This window comes from Meles meles, chromosome 15, assembly GCF_922984935.1.
Source record: "Meles meles chromosome 15, mMelMel3.1 paternal haplotype, whole genome shotgun sequence".
Taxonomy (NCBI): Eukaryota; Metazoa; Chordata; class Mammalia; order Carnivora; family Mustelidae; genus Meles; species Meles meles.
The window spans coordinates 23,102,239-23,119,677 of record NC_060080.1 but is presented as its reverse complement, the minus strand read 5'-3'; the positions used below and the strand labels follow the sequence as shown (position 1 = coordinate 23,119,677).

At 50.2% G+C, this 17,439-nt stretch overlaps 1 protein-coding gene across 1 annotated transcript; it reads left to right on the top strand.

Annotated features, from left to right (window-relative positions):
- Positions 1-7,492: 7,492 nt before the first annotated feature.
- PCARE (photoreceptor cilium actin regulator) lies at positions 7,493-16,146 on the top strand. Its single transcript, XM_045979029.1, has 2 exons — positions 7,493-11,220; positions 15,858-16,146. The coding sequence occupies exons 1-2, from the start codon at positions 7,493-7,495 to the stop codon at positions 16,144-16,146; spliced, it is 4,017 nt and encodes a 1,338-aa protein (XP_045834985.1).
- Positions 16,147-17,439: the final 1,293 nt, after the last annotated feature.

The window sequence follows — 17,439 nt, the reverse complement described above, 5'->3', positions numbered from 1 at the left end:
TCCCACTTCCAAAGAGTACAGTAGAGAAAGAGGATGGGGAAATACCTTCACAGCTGAGCAGTCTCACACATACCGCATCAGCCTGGAGATCAAGGTCAACATCAGCAGTTGTAAATCATGTTGATAGTGTGTGCTCTTGATATGATGTAATAAAAATGGCACATTACCTCTACAATCCTCCTCTCAAAAACCCATAACTCCAATCTAATCATGAGAAAACATCAGACAAATCCGCATTGAGGGACAGCCAACCATTTGACCCGTACTTCTCAAAACGGTCAAGGTCATCAAAAACAAGGGAAGTTTGAGACTGTCATAGTCAAGAGGAGCCTAAGAAGTCATAAGGACTAAATGTAATGTAGTTTTCCGGATGGGATTCTGAAACAGAAAAAATGACATTAGGTAAAAACTAAGGAATTCTGGGGGTGCCTGGGTGGCTCAGTCTTCAGCTCAAGTCATGATCCCCAGGCTCCTAGGATTAAGCCCCACATCAGACTCCCTGCTTGGCAAGCCTGCCTCTCCCTCTCCCTCTGCTGCTGTTCCCCCTGCTGTGCTTTCTCTCTCTCTCTCTCTGTCAAATAAGTAAATAAAATCTTTTAAAAAAAACCAAAAACAAAAAAACACTGAAGGAATTCTGAATAAGGTATGGGCTTTAGCTTATAAGACTGGTTTAATAATTGTAATAAATATACCACACTAAGGTAAGTTGTTATTATAAGGAAAACTGTGTTGAGGGAGATTATATGGGAACTCTCTGCTCAATTTTCTGTAAACTTAAAACTACTCAAGAAAAATTAAGTCAATTAAATTATTTTAATGTTTATATTCTTTGGCTAAGCTATTCCAGGAACATCCAGGAACTATCCTTAGGAAATAATCACAAATGTGGACAAAGATTTCCCTACAAGGAAATTTCAGTATTATTTAAAATAGAGATGACCTAAATGTGGAAAAACAGGAGCCTGGGAGTCAGCCAGACCTGGGGCTCAAGTCCCCATCTCACCACTTTCAAGATGTTCATCTTTGCTGGGCATGGGCTTTCCAGACGTATCCTGTACATTTGGTCACCCTCTCTCATCTCCAATTCACCTATGCCACAGAGGAAGAACGTGTGGTTACATCTATATGCATTTCTGTGAAGACTTCGCTCTGAGAAACATTTGCATGGGGCAAGAAAAGTTAACAAATTCATAAATTGTACTTTGATCTATACCTACAGACTCTGCTATTCATCTTTTCGTTGAAGCAAGAGATTGTTGATTATATACAATAGGATTTTTCCCTTAAGTATTTTGAAGCAGTGTATCATGGAAAATATTTATAATGTGTTTTTAGTGAACAAGGATAATATAATGGCATGTACAATATGATTAACAGATTTGCAGAGGATGTATATCTAAGTAGAAGAAAAGAGTGGAAGGTAATAAGCAAAAATACAATTACAATGCTTGTGAAATGCAAGCATGTTTATGAAATGCAAATATTTTTGCTGAAATCAACATCTCTTACTTTAAAGTATCTCTGGGAATAGAAATCCAATCTTCGTCTTCCTCTGCTAGTGACTCTATTCAGTAGTTAATATGAAGCTAGTTTACATCTTTGATTCCTTGGCCCCAACCACCACTCTGGATAGCCAGCATCCCAGGAGGTGAGCCCGCTGAGAGCCAGAGACCTGGAATCTGGGCTGAAGTCAGAGACGGCAGAGCATGGGATTTTCTGTGGGATCTAGAATTTAGAGCTAGGGGTTATCTGAAAGTCCCCATTCGGGGGCAAAATTAAAATCAATGGTCATCCAGCCAAGTCATCAATCCAAAGGGATTAGAGACAGAGAAGGTTTAGAAGGGCAACCTGCAGGACTTCTTTTGGTTCCAGAACGTATCTGAAGTTACTTCTCATAGACTCCTGCAAGCCTCCTCCTGGTGGGGCCAGAATCTGAGAGTGTGACTGAAAAGTCCAACAGAAGATGAGCCATCAATCCTAAGTGAAGCTTGAAACACAGTTATTTACCCAAAAAATGCCATAGGAATAACACCGGCATTGAAATCAGAGACCCGGGTCCAAATCCCACATCAGCTATATGCTAGATATAGGACCTAAGCAAATTATCTGACCCTTTTCAGATTCTGTGTCCTCATCTGGAAACATGGGTGTGGCAAAGGACACTACTTGGCCACCAAAACTTGGAGCTCCCCTTCCATGGTATAGAGATGTTGCTGAAAAGTGGTTGTCCTGCCAGGGACTGATGACATTTCCCAGCCCCTCTGCATCTAAGTGAGGCCATGGAAAAAGTCCTAGGCATTAAACTGTGAGCAACAATGATGGGTGTCAACTCTGAGCAAGGACAGTTGAGTATCTGGTATGCCTGCCCCACACTCTCCCCCTTCTGCCTTGGAGGTCATGATTGAAACTGTTGGCATGGGGAACCTGGGTGGCTCAGTCGTTAAGCATCTGCCTTCAGCAGGTCATGAGCCCAGTGTCCTGGGATGGAGCCCTCTTGGGGCGGGGGGGGGGGGGTTGGTCCCTGTTCAGCGGAGAGTCTGCTTCTTCCTCTCCCTCTGCCCCTCCCCCTTGCTTGTGCATGCGCTCTCTCGCTCTCTCTCTGTCCGTGTCCATTAAACATATAAATGGAGGGTATATTTAGGATACTTTGATTTCAAATATAGTCTACAGAGTATAGATGAATTTTATTTTGGTGGATCCTCAGGGACATCTCAAAGAGTTAAGCAATCCCCCTCCAGAGATACCATAAAATGACTGTGTGATTAAGACCATAAGCCACACATATGAAGGTGGGGTAAAAATAGGGTTTCTAATGTGATCACCAAAAGAGAAGCCACTTATGCAGACACTTGAAGGTCACATGGTGATTTCTGATAGAATTGCTTATCACATGGGGGCACCTGGGTGGCACAGTCCATTAAATATCTGACTCTTGGTTCTGGCTCAGGTCGTGATCTCACGGTCATGAGATTAAGCCCCATGTTGGTCTCTCTCTCCCTTTTAAAAAATTGCTTATCACATGAGCAACTCTGGACGGATTGCATCAACATATATAGCAATAACCAGATTAATTTTTTAATGATGGGTAGTGATTCTCCTCAGCAAAGCCGGAGAGGGGAGCCAGTGAAATGATACATGTAAAGTTCCCAACACCACACCTGGAACACAAACATTAGCTCTTTTTTCCTGTCAGCTCACCACAACGGTTGTGTATTGCCTGTTTATCCCACATCTGGATCAGGGAACTGTGTGCAGAGATCATCCCTTCAGATCTGAAGGACCAGATATGCCCAAGGCCTTGGGTAATAGGAAATGTTTCTTAGCTTTTAAGGTCCAGGAATGCTCACTTGTGATGCTGACAGAACTTGAGAAATAAGACATCTTATCAGATTGCTTAAATGACCTACAGTTTGGCTCAAAATTGATGCCATAATAGAACCTTCTTTTACTGGTCAATTGTCTGAAAGGCACATGATTTTAAAAATGGGGTAGAATTTATTTAACATGCTGAAGGGCAAGGATAACCTTTAGTAGGTTAGTATTTACTGTACATAGTTATCTTGTCAATGTCACGGTTTGACCTATGAATGGTATGTCCAGATTTTTAAATTTTTGGTCACCTTTGGAATGTGGAGACTAATTTTTGTCTCCTTGAGTTTGAACTGTACTTAGAGACTATCTTCCAAAGAATAAAATGTGGAGAAAGTAAAGGTGTACGTTTTCTGAGATGAGGATAGAGTGGCCTCCTTCTTGCTCTCTCGGACAGCTCAATCTAGGGAAAGTCAGCTGCCATGTTGTGAGAACATTTAAGCAGGCCTGTGGAGAGGTCCACATGATGAGGGACTGATGACTCCTGTAGACATCAATCAAAGAATTGAGAATTTCTGTCAACAGTCATGTGAATGATCTACTACCTTGGCAGCAAGTCAACCAGCCACAGTCAAGTCCTCAGATGACTGCAACACTGGTTAATGTCTTGACTGCAACCTAATGAAAGACCCTGAGCCAGAACCACCCTGTGAGTTGCTCCCGAATTCCCAACCCACAGAAACATGTTTCATAATCAAATGATGTTTGCTGTCTTAAGCTGCTAAATTTTGAGGTAATTTGTTATACAACAATAGGCAACTAATATAGGGGCCCTTTTCCAAGAATCAAGGGCATTATACAGGGACTCTTTCAGGCACAAAGTAAAACATACAGTTGCATTTTAGTTGCGTATATATGTTAACATACATAAAGTACACAACTTAAGTGTACAACTCAAGGAATTTGTACATATATGTAAACACTACCCAGGTCAAGATAGAGAACATTTACATTACTCTAAGAAATTCCCCATGCCCATATCCAGTTAATAACTCTTGCCCCTGTAGCCACGTTTCTGAGCTCTATAACTAGATTGTTTTGCATGTTGTTGAACTTTATACAAATGGAATTATTCCATATGTACTCCTTCATGCCCGGCTTCTTTCACTCAGCATAACAGTTTTTAAATGTATATTGTTACATATTTCAGTAGGTTGCTAGTCTTATTCCTGGGAAGTATTCCATTGTACAATTATGCCAAATTTATTTATTTCCCTATTGACAGACATTTGGATTATCTCCAATTTGAGGGCATTATGAATAAAGCTAGTAGGAATATTCTTGTCCCTTTGAGGACCTAGGCATTCAATGCTGTCAATATTCTTGCTCCTTTGAGGACCTAGGAATTCAATACTCTTGGCTTAAATATTAGGAGTGGAATTGATGGGTCATAGGGTGGGCGTACACTTAACTATCAAACAAGCTTCTAGCGTAGTTGGATCATCTTACATTTCCACTCAAAGTAATTTTTTTTTCCATTTGAGGCAAACTCAGTTAGAAAAGAAAGAAAAACAAAAGTTAGGCTTGATGAAAAGTGAGTGGCAATGAATAAAGAGCTTCTTAAATCATTCCCCAAGGCAGAGAGCGTCTGACAGCTGACCCTCCAGGCAAATACTTTTATTTTGATCGTTGGTTTGGACATCATTTTAGCCACTTAGACCAAAGGTGTTCATAAAGATGATTTGACCAGGGCCCCAAATCCCGAGAGAAGAATTTACATAAAGAACCCTTCAGATGAGCTTTCCAACTCTGCTAAATGGAAGAAAGAATTTTCCCACATGGCACGCTTGTTTACTGAGCCTGCCTAGCACCATGACAAATGAAACAACTTCTTGATGCCTAACGCAGCTCGCCCCCAGGCACTGAGTAAGCTGCGTGTTTCCCATGAGTTCAGCCTCAAATAAACAGATTGGATAACTTTAATAATTATGCACTCTGGGGCATAGGGCTGTGATAGGCTCAGGCTCCGAGCACAGCCCCAGCAGCCCGTCCCCAGCTTGCTCCCGGCATAGGAGGTGTCTCTATGTCCTTTCTGGTTCTGAAACCAGCCTGACGCCCAAGGGATTATTTTCATCAGTTGTACAGGGCTCTGTAAGAGAGAATGAAAACAGCCAGAATATCAAGTCCAATCTCAAGTAACTTCAGAAGATACTCGATGCGATCTTTTTTTTTTTTTTCTATTAGGAAAATTAGAAATTGGCAACTAGCAAAAATGAGAAATGGCTCAATTAAAAAAAAAACCCCTTAGTATGCAGATGATGGGAACTGTGTGTTTAAGAGCAGAGGAATGACATGAGGAGGAAATCCTGAGGCCACAGTGTGCTGAGCAAAGGGCCATTCTACACCCACAGAAGGGCCAAAACCCAGATCCAGAGCTGCATTATTTCCAGGTAATTCAGGAAAGGATTGGGGCTTGGTCCTGGACTAATTCATGAATTTTCTTATGACTTTTATTATTACAAGTGGCTTAGATGCCAGGAAGAAAGGAATAAAGAATTTCTTTTCTCCTTTTCTCTCTCTCCCTTCCTCCCTCCCTTCCTTCCTTCCTCTTTCTTTTTTAATTTACCACTGGCCAGGCACTTACCAAGCATGAGTTAATTCCTACAACAGCTCCATGAAGTAGGTACCATTATCCCCATTCCAAAGATGGTCTTGACCTCAGGGAATTTAAATGACTTCCTTCTCCCAACTCAAAGGAGAAGGAGCAGGACTTGAATCCAAGTCTCTCTACTCCTCGCTCTAGACTTCTGGCAGTTCTTACAAAATTAAAAGGAATATTAAAATAGGCAGACTCTACCCTTCACTATGGACAAGGGCTCCACGCTCAGATTGTGTAGAAGCTGTGGTCAAAAAGGAAAATACATTTTCCCTTAAAGTTCTACTCCTAATGACCAATGGCTCCCTGCTGCCTTGGGTTGGCTTACTCTCCTATGAGAAAGATTTAATTAAAAGCCTCTTTCTTTTTTGTTGTTGTTTTTTTGTTTGTTTGCTTGTGGGTTCTTTTTTGAAGATTTTATTTATTTATTTGACAGACAGATCACAAGCGGGCAGAGAGGCAGGCAGAGGGTGAGGGGGTGGGGAACAGGCTCCCTGCTAAGCAGAGAGCCCAATGCGGGGCTCGATCCCAGGACCCTGGGATCATGACCTGAGCTGAAGGCAGAGGCTTTAACCCACTGAGCCATCCAGACACCCCTAAAAGCCTCTTTCTTTGAGAGCATTGCCTCCCTGAGCCCCTCTGCTCCACAGGGACCAGCCTTGAGCTTTACATGATAGTGAGTTTTCTCTGCTTTCCCCTCCAAACCAGGGAAGACGGCTCTGCGGCTATCAAACTCACTTTTCTAGTGTAAAGAGAAGCCACATTGCCTTCTCTATTCCCTGTCTTATTTAGTGAAGTTCTCTAATGCTAGAGCCGTTGTGTTTGTATAAGCCACACAAACAACAACATATTGCTCCAATTACTGTCTATTGTGTGTTTTGGGGTCTCCTTGATAATAGCAGGTTGGAGCACACTTGGCTGGGTTGCCCTTATTAAACTGTGAAGGTCACTTCTCCGCCTGGATCTGTAGCCGGCGAACCCTCCCTTCTCTTCCACAAATATGTCTCTTCTAGAGCTTTCTGCAATTAGGGCTCATTTCTCTAGGTTTCATATGGCAGGCGTCTGAACAGAATTAAAAGCATAAGCACGTGCAAAAATAATCCGCTTCCCAAGATAGCAAATGCTGAGAAGTTCTATATTAGAACACACTGCCAGTGCTGACTGGCTAGGCCATGATTAACCTAATAGGCTTAAAGTTCCACTTGCCATCCACATCTGTCGCGACCCGTAGCAGAACGCAGGTGCATAATCCACGAGACTGAGGTCCTAGAGAACTGCCCCGCTGCTCACTCAGAGCAGAGGGGTCGAGACACAGAGCAACAAGACCACAAGCACCGCCGCCTCTATGCGGTGGGGCCAAGGAAGGAAGGAAAGGGGGTTCCGAGGACCCAGCGCCATGGACCTCAGAGCATTCTGGCCTGGAAACTGCCTGGATCGACTCGTAAGGCTGCCTTTCATTCGTATTTCAAGGACAGTTCTCTGAAAACTGTGAAGACTGTGGGTGGGAGATGACTACAGGCTGAAATCATGGGGTGCACACCTTCTCACAATGACATTGTTAATAGCGTTGCTAAGAGTGGCATCCAGTTTTTTAAAAAGCCCAAAGCAATTCTGCCAGGATGTCAGGGGGCCAGTGAAAGATGCTCTGTCCCTTTGCCGGTTCCAGGCTGCACCTGCTATGACTCTGGGGGAGACCCGTCCCAGGGACAGAGGCTGGCAGAGGAACAGCCACAGGCCGGGTGGACCCAAAGCCCAGCGGAAGGTCTCTATCGGCTCACAAGAGGTCTCACTGCAGGCCCAGGGAAAGCTACGGAGGGAATGCCCCCAGAAACCGAAACCTCCCCGCCCCAGCTGGACAAGTCACAAAACCACAGGGCTAAGGACCTTCCATCCAAGACACAGAGCTCCCACGGGTCACAAGGGGCAGGCTTTTCCCGGGAAGAGAGTGAGGAAAGGAATACCCAGCAAAGGAAGCTGAGACGCCACACATGTGGCCAACAGGACCATTGCTGCCAAACCATCCTTCCTGCTCATGAGCCTGAAAGCAAAGTGGATTTCCCTGAGCCCCTGGTGAAGGCCCACCAGCATGCCTACACCTACCTCCACTCCTGCCTCTCCAAGTACGAAGCAATCCTGTGCCTCATCCATCAGGCCACCCAGACCCAAGAGCTGCTGCAGCCCATGGTCACCTTCCTGCTGCTGTGCTTTGATGAGGTCAACCGGCTCTTGGGCGAGATCTCCAAGGACGGAGAAAACCTCCTCCAGGAAGTCCGGGAGGATCTGGCTTGGCCGTTGAGGAAAGGGGAGTCCCAGGAGCGGCCAGAACTCCTGCAGCAGCTTCTGCAGTACACAGTCAGCAAGCTGCAGGGGCTCAGTGGCACGGTGGCCTCCGTCGCTGGCAGCTTCCTGGAGGGCTCCAGCAGTTACCACCATGCCACCGCGAGCCACTTGGGAAAGAAGCTGAGCACAAAGAGGGCTGCAGATGAATGCCTCCTAAGGGCTCTGGGGCAGCTGGAGAGCTTGGCGAGCGGCCATGGGGACCCTGGGATGCAGGGTGGACCCTTGTGCTCTGAGGACAGCGGCATCGGTGGGGACAACGAGTCTGTGCAGCTGGGGGACAGGCTGGGCAAGCAAGCCAGCTGGGACTCGGGGTCGGAGCCCGTAGAGTGCAAGCCAGTGCATTCAGCCACGGGGGAAGCCAGGTTGTCAGGAAAGACCTGGCAGCACAGTCCTTCCCGGATAGGTGCAGACAGACCCCAGGACTGCCCCCTCTCCAGGCCTCCCACTGCAAAGGTTCAGCCCGCGGCACAGTGGGGAGCAGGTAGCCCACGGCCCTCAAGCCCAGGCCCAAAAACAATGACCGCCAGGCCTCTGGGGATGGGCGAAAGCACTCTGTGTGAGTCCCCTGGGATCGGGGTCTCCATGGAAGCAGATTTTTCTAAAGGCTCCAGGTTAATGGACACTCCTTCCCTCAGTGAAGGGGAGGACAGTAGCCCAGAGGGGGAGGAAGACCAGGTGAGCCGTATGAGTCCATGTCCACGGCAGGAAAAGTCTTCCCCTCCAAGGCCACGTTCTTCACCTGGTGGCCCAGAGAGCCCATTTCAGCCACACCCCAGGAGGCTCGAGAGCCCCCAAGCCCAGGAAATGATTCTGAAGATGAAGGAAGCAATCAGTGAAAGGATCAAGTTTGTCCCTGTGCCTTCTGGGACCCAGGACTGGGCCGATGAGGAGGAGAGGAGGACAGCGGTCTCCCCAAGACCCAGCACAGCCAGCGGCAGCAGCAGGGCCCCTGTGAGGCAGAGGAGGTCCCAGTCAGAGGGGTGTCTGCAAAGCCACATGGAGGACCCCACCTTTCTGGAGCTGCAGAGGGTGCAGAGAGACCTGAGCCGGAGGCTGGAGGCCTTTTACGCCCTAGGTGCACGGCAGCAGGGACGGAGCCCGGAGCGGGTGCGGCAGCCCCAAGCTGCGGCTCTGAGACCAGACACCAGCAGGGGCTCCCAGAACAACACCATCAGCAAGCTGAAGGCCTCCCTCACCAAGAACTTCGTCATTTTGCCAAGTCAGGACAAGAGCATCTTGCAGAAATGTGGTCCCCGTCCTGAGAGTGAAGAGCCCCGGCCGGGGGAGGGGGAGGAGGTGCCAATCACCACCCCATCGGGGGAGAAGACCAGTGAGGCTCCAGGGGCTGAGGACTGGAATGTCAGGGGTTGTCCCAGCAGAACATCCGTCAAGAAACTCATTGAAACTTTCAGTCCCGCCAAGAGTCTGAGGACCCTAGGGGACTCTAAGGACGCTGGGCCAAGCCCCTGCCTCAGGAAGTGGGGGATCCCCATCATGCCTCCCAGATTTCCCATTTACAGGGGGCTTGCCCCTTTGTATCCCAAGCCCCGAATTTCTCCAGCAGCAAGTAGAGACTCTCTCCAGGGAGCCCCAGACTGGAGACCCTTAGCCCCTATCTTCCCCCCGCTGCTGACAACAGGAGCATCCAAGGAGGAGGACCTCAGTTTCACCAGTGAAACAGAAGATGACCCAGAGCATCTCCCTCCACCGCCTCCGGAAATCCTGATGGACAAGTCGTTCACCTCTCTGGAGCCCCCAGAGAGCAGCACGCCAGCAGGGAGCTCTCCCAAGAGGACCCGTGTACCAGGGCTGGGAGGGGCTGACCCTGCCCAGAGAACGTGGGCTTCCCCAAAGCTAAGAGCCTCCATGAACCCCACTGACCTACTACCCAGCAAGAGCACGACTGCCCCCACCAGGCCCCACAGCACAGGGCCAGGGGGCAGCAAGAGTGGCTGCGGTACCAGAAAGCTCACCATGGACCTGAGCCACCCGCCAGCAACCAGCAGAAACCCAGAGGAGGAGGGCAGAGGGGCTCCAAGTCAGGCACCCGCAGACAGGCTCACCAGCCTGTCCAAGCGTCCCCAGAAGGTCATCCCCTGGCACCATTCCAGCCACACACCTGGGCAGAACAGGACTTTGGAACCCAGCCTGGCCAGGCCAACACGAGGGTCGCATTCTCCTGAAGCCCCCAGGCAGAGCCAGGAGAGAAGCCCCCTGCTGGTCAGGAAGGCCTCTTCCACGAGGGGATACTGGACACCCCGAGAGGACAGGAGGCAGCCCTCCTCTCATGGACCTGTCCAGCCAAGTGTTCCCCCTGTGCATGGCTCCCCCAGCCCACCGGTCAGCCCTCCGATAAGCCCCACGGTGCTCAGCCCCCCCACGATGAAGGAAGGAGCTTCCCCCCCACCCCGGCACAGGCCTCCTCACACTCCCCCGGTGAGCCCCCCCGCACAGCACACCTCCAGCCCCGCCACCCAGCACCCAGAAGTGAGCTCCCCTTCCTCTACCACCTCCCCCTCCCCCCCGGTGTCCCCCGCTCTGGGGCACAAGCAAACAAGAGATTCCGAGGACAGTCAGGCAGCCACGGCCAAAGCATCTGGGAACACACGTTCCATATTCTGTCCAGCCACCTCCTGTCTGTTTGAGGCTGCCCCGCCCCCTTCGACAGCCCACCCACTTGCCCCAGCATTGCTGCCCCCTGAAGCTGGCGGCCCTCACGGGACCCCCGCAGGGGGCTGGAGGAGCTCAGGGCCACGGCAGAGGGCAGGCTCACAGCGGGGCATGGCTCTGTGTGCCCTCAACCCTCAGCCTTTCATCAGAAGGACAGCTTCTGACCGCCGGCCAAGTGTCCGCCTTCGGCTGCCTGTCCCCGGCGCCTCCAGCGACGCTTGTCAACCCGCGCTCAGCAGGAGCAGGTAAGGAGGGTCCTCGGGCCATGGCCCTGCGGTGATCCGATAGAGCCGAGAGGCCCTCGGGGTCATCTGGGTCAGTAGTTTCCAGACTGTGCTCCAAGGGGAGAGGCCGAGGACAGGGGGCTGTGAGATGGCCTGCCTCCCGCCATCGGACCCATCCTTGAGCAGCCGCACTTCCATCTGTCACTCATTTCAGGCTCCCAAGAAAGATTTTAACTGAGAGAAGCTCTGCTGTGTTAAAAATAGATTTTAAAACAATCACCTTAATCCGAGCACACCCTCCCCTTTATTTTACATTTGAGGAAAAGGAGACGAAGTGAGGTCCCACCCCTCCGCCCCGTGCGGAGCCCCAGTCAAGCTGTCTGGAACCAGTGACCTGATTGCTGTTGTCTCTGGCTTACTGAGCTTCTCAGCCTTTCAGGCCTCACGACCCCTTTAAAACTCTTAAGAATTATGGAGAACCCAAAAGAACCTTTGTGTAGGTGGGTTGTCTCTCTTACTTTTTACTGTATTACACGTTAAAGTTGAGAAATACCTAAAATATCTATGAATTCATTTTCTCAATGACCCCCATCATCCACTACCATTAAAAAGTAGGTATATTTTCCACAACCAAAATATTTAGTGAAAAGACGGCCATTGTCTTATATTTTTGCAAACCCCTTTCATGTCTGGCTTTCGGGAAAGAGGGCGGCCTTCTGAGACCTGCTTCTGCAGCCCATCTGGTGTGATATCACACAACACATAGACAGGAAAATCCACTCTACATTTATGAAAGAATGAATGGAAAAGGCAAATAATATCTTGGTAGTATTTTGAAAATAGTTTTTTTAAGGTTTTTTTTTTAAGATTTTATGTATTTATTTATTTGTCAGAGAGAGAGAACACAAGCAGGCAGAGCGGCAGGAAGAGGCAGGGAGACAAGCAGGCTCCCCGCTGAGCAGGGAGCCCGATGCCGGACTCGATTCCAGGACCCTGGGATCATGACCTGAGCCGAAGGCAGCGGCTTAACCAACTGAGCCACACAGGTGTCCCTTGAAAATAGTTTTGACCTCATAGATGCCCCTCCAAAGTGTCTCAAGGACACCCAGGGGACGTGCCTTGAGATGTCCTAGAGGTATGGAATATAAAGGTTTAGCTTTTGCACAACCCCAAGACCTGCCTCTGCTTCCCTTCCACTCTAGCCTCACCCCCATCTCCCCGTGTGGGGGTGTGTAGACGAGAAAAAGACCCTTTCATGGGCATTGAGCACCAGAATCGGTGGAAGGATGGCCATCACTATCCTTGGCAGACTGAGTTCCCAGTGTTTGTTGCTTGGGAGGGCAGCTGACTTGCATGTCATTGGCCCAGCCATGCAGGCAGGCCTGGGCATGGGATGGTAACCGATCATGAATCATGGTAGAGGCAGGGCCTGAACATGGAAAGAAAGACACATGTGCCCAAGTGGGTAGAACACATGGGGAAATGGCATCTATTCCAGCATGCAGCCCAGGGAGAAAACTCTGAGACCTGTCGGAGAAATCTCTTATCAATGTATCTCAATATCAGATGGGACAAAGCTCAACCATCAGGTTCCTTGCTATCTTCGAAAGGCCCCCTGCGGCGACCATCCGCAGTTTATCTCGGTCAGAGTGACAGGGTTACGGACTTCGCAGTCTGCTGAGGCATACGTGGTAATTTTTTACAAAGTGCTCCGCAGCCGATTTTAAATAAAGTTATTATCTAGGGAAAGTTGTGCATTATTAGAGTTATATAAACTTCCCCAGCCACTTGAAAGAAATGAAATATTGATTATTTTTTGCAAGAATCTTAATGTAATGCTGCTCTTTTCTTAAATCTAAAATGAACTTCCTACAGCACAGTGCTTTTCGTCTAAGAACCTCTATAAATGTTAATGCGTTACTCCTCGCACTGGCCACTTACTCTCTTATTACATTTCTAAAACCGTGCCCTTCAGGAGAAGAGCTCGGGAGAACAGGGACAATAAAATGGCATTAATTAAAAACACTAACATTTTAAAACAGCAGTAGCAATAATAAAGTAACATAAAATTGTTCAAGAAGAAAATAATGCCCTTCTCTCAGGCTTCTCCGCAGAATAGGGCAGCCTAAAATGTTGTTTTATGCCCTGAATCTCAATACTTAGGGAGATGGGGTAGATGGTGGCGGGGGGGGGGGGGGGGGGGGGGGGGGGGGGGGCGGGCCGCGGGGGCAGTGAAAAGTGCTTATAGCTTGAAAGAAAGTAGGATTCGTAAACAGATTTCCCAAGGTTGCTTGAAAGGTCACGATAATGGCTCCTAGGAAGACCACACGTCCAAGCCACTCGGAGCTGAAACTGAGCACATGTTGAATGTGATGGGACAATGCTCATCCCCCGATCCCTCTACCCCTCTGCCCCTGTGAAGTTGACATCTGCGAGCAGAAGCATGCCAGCACGGAGTGTTTCTCACTCTATAGATGCATTTTTTTACCTGCCCTCCTGCATATCAGAAACCAGACCGAGGAGGTAGTCATGATTTGCCTGAGATCGTGTAACTAGCCAACAGGCCAGTGGGAGAGAGCCAGAAAGACTCAAAACAGGTTGTTTCCCCAAGCAGGGACTTGTAGGAATGCATCCGCCCCATGGTATCTTGCATCAGAGGCGGGATGACCTGGCCTACACCTGGCATTGACCTACTTCTAGTCATCCCGTGCCAGGCACAAGCCCCTTTTATAGAAAAAATGATGATGTTTATATCCTCCCGATCTTGGGGCCCAGGGGATTGGCAGCGGTCCTTGGAGGCTCACCCAGGAAGCTCAGTCACTAAGCTTTAGCTGTTATTTATGTTTTGAATCCCCTGACGGAGGTGCCGTCTCTAGGTCTTAGCACACTGGGGCACCGTGAGCATTCAAGAAAGGTCCGGACTTTCTCCCCTCAATACAGTGCTTTTAACCTTTGCTTGGACTGGACCACCCAGGCAGGGGCTCTTGGCGGTCCAGCCCCCCAACCCTGTTTCCTGGATCAGGCTCCCAACCCACCAGCCGGGCAGTGGCTAGGCAGCCTGCCTCCCCAGCCATTCTGGGATCAGGTGGAACCACAGTCGCCACGTGGCAAACAGGAAAATCTACCTCCAAGCCTGAGCCTCAACCTGGCTGGGGTCGGGGAAGACACACTTCTAGGACAAAATCCTTTGTCACCTCCACTGACCGGGAACACCGGGCCTGCCCCTCCCGTTCCTGCCAGCACCTCCAGTCGTGGAGCGCAAGGGGTCCTCAATGAGGTGCATCAGTCTGGTCCTGAGCACAGAATCGCCCTTGATCGGCAGGGACCAGAAACAGTGCCCGAGCCAGGCGTGGATGAGGCTGGCTCTGAGGAACACAGGGAGACGCTCACGGTGGAAAAATCCCGGGTATGCCCATCTCAGTTCCCACCCCACCTCACCCCACATTCCGGCCACCCCCATCCTAGTGGGATCCAAACTCAGACTCGCCCTCCGCTGGTCGGACAGCTCGGGGAAGCCTAACCACAGAGCCAAGCGCGCTGCGTGATAAAAAGCCGGAGATGGCAGAGAACCCGCTGTCACAGGCAGAGAGAAGGACCTTCTGGTCTCCGCACGTGGGGGGCCGGGTCCAGTCCTGGACCTGAGATGGCTGACGGCGAGGCTCTGACCCTCAGGTGCCTACCCGTCATGTGACAGGGTGGTCCCTCGTTTCCTGTCCAGGGGTGACTTCCTGTTCATGCTGGTAAGCGGAGTGACTGCGGGCCATTTACTGAGCGCTTACCGTGCACTCATTTCCCCCCTCCCCGTGAGATGCACACTCTTATCGTCTCTGTTCTACAGAGAAGGGATTGGGAATCAGAGAGCTGTGCTCCAGGATACACAGCTAGTAAGTGCAGAACCCGGACAGCCGACTCCCACCTCCAGGCCGGAGCGATGAGGCCAGCCCGCCAGCACACAGCCCCTGTGGCCCTCGGAGCTGGTCCCCCTTCTGGCCTCAGCTCGCTCCACGCTTGTGGTCCTTCTCCATTCTGCACCCGCAGTGCACACTCGGTGTCCCTCTCCCCTCAAAGCCCCTCCTCTCACGGTGTCACTCCGCAGCTGGGAGGTTCCGTTCTAGCCAAATGCCAGGCTTGGGTCAGGCACTTTCCCTTTTACTCCGTTCAGGAAAAGGGAGGCAGCTGAGCCAAGCAGGGTGCGGTGGGGTTTTGTTTGATTTGGTTTTGGGTTTTGCTTTTTTTTTTGCTTTATTTTTTGTTGGTGTTATTTTTAATTCGACTAGCTAAGCCTAGCCCTTTATTAAATAAGAAGTGCTTTAAAAACAAAAATAAAATAAAGGCCTAGCTCCCAGAGTTCCTGAGGGAGCTGCTTTGTTCAGAGCAGCGGGATCCTGGGCGTGAGGGGAAGAACAGGACTCCTGCTGTCTGCACAGACACCGGGGCTCGGTTCCCACGGTGCCAACCACAGCTGGCGTGCACCAGGACGGCACCAACCGGGCAGACCTGCTGAGGCAGGGCAGAGGCGGGACTCCACCGGCCTGTGGCTGAGACAGAGAGCGAGGGACTGAGAGAGGAAGGATGGAGATGGAGGGCGGCGGGGGTGGGGGGGTGCAGAAGGAACAACCGAGGAGCGTTTGATCTGCAGCTGTCCCTTCTCTCCACAGCAGCAGTGAGGAGAGCCCCAAGAAGGACACGGAGCCATGGAACAGCCCCTGTGCCCCAGAACTGAAGGGCAGTGGCAGGGGCGCGTCTCCCCCAGAGCTCTGTGTGTTGGGCCAAGGGCTGCAACGGGAAGCCCGAGCCAGCCACACCCAGGACAAGCCTCAACAGAGGGAAGTAGCCAGACCGGCTAACCAGCAGGGTTACACGGATGCCAGCCACCTGACAAGGCGATGGGTGACAGCCAAGCATCAGACTGTCCCAGGGAGGGCGGGCCAACCAAACTCCTACTGAGGCGTCCTAGAAAGATCTGGAAGGTGCACTGCCCAGAGAGTCTGCTGAGTTCTAAACCTTTGCCATTTTCAGTCCCAGATTCTGGTTTGCATTGGGGTACAAAGGTTAACTACAAAGGTTAACTATAACCTTGGACCCTGATGCTCTTTAATCCTTCAAGTACTGGCCTTAATTTAGGGGAAAAATGCATTTGTCTCAGGCTGCTTGGTGGGCTGGCGGGAGCCGTTTGCTGGAGTGAGTTTCATGGACTCATTTAATCCCCCACAGTAAAGAATGAAGCAGATAGCGCCCCTCCCCCGCCCCCAAGCCCGAAAGTGTCATGCCTGTGCCTGACGTCACACAGGCAGGAAGAGAACAGAGCAAAAATTCCAACAGGTGTGCCTGGCACCAGAATCCCTTGGTTTTTTCGTTCCATTTCGTTGCCTATGACTATTCCCTCACACCATCTGCCTAAACCAAACATAGTTGTACAAATGGTTGGAAAGCGTGGTGGTTTGTTTTTTGTTAGTTTGTTTTAAGATTAAATAGTGGCCCAGGGTTGCGGCCACGCCACTGTTGAGAGCTTCGTTTAGGAGCCGATCGCTCTAGAGATAGGAAGACTGAGGAGAAATGGAGACACACATCCTCCTCCCTCTCCTCCTTCCCCAGCACAGACCAAAGCCCTCCACCCAAAGCTTGCAGCCCACTCCCACGGCTGAGCGGCCTGGGATCGAGTCTCGGGGGCTTGTCTCGGGTGCTCTGCCCTGCACATCCCCACGCCTCTCCGACGGACTGGGTGCGACCCAGCCTTGCAAACACACAGCCTGCCCTGCACGCCCCGCAGGGACCGGAGCTCGAGGACGTGCACACTTGCACGCACACAAACCCTCGTGCGCACCCGGTCTCCCCCGGGGGCTTCTCCGCCAACTTTATTCTCCAGTCATCCGCACAACTTCTGCCGAGGTTGAAACGGAGGTGAAGAACTCCTGCTCTTGCCCAAACCCCGCTTCTGCCAAAGCGCTAGATAATTTGCTGCAGATCTTTGAATGTTTCCATGGGCGGCTGTGGAGTGCTTTCTTTTTAGAAATGAATTTGCAGTAATTGGGTGATTCAATACTGGTTCAGTGGGTTGTCAAAAGACAAGAATTCTCAGCCACGGGGTACAGCTAAGGGGCCAGCCCCCAGATCTGCAGCAAAGCTGTTTGTTTTTTTCTTTGTATTTTTTTTTTTAAGTTTGGGAAAATTATAGACTTCAAATCCTTTCTTGTTGAAATAGATCCTGGTTCAAGAAGATGTCCTCTGGGTCCTGGGGAC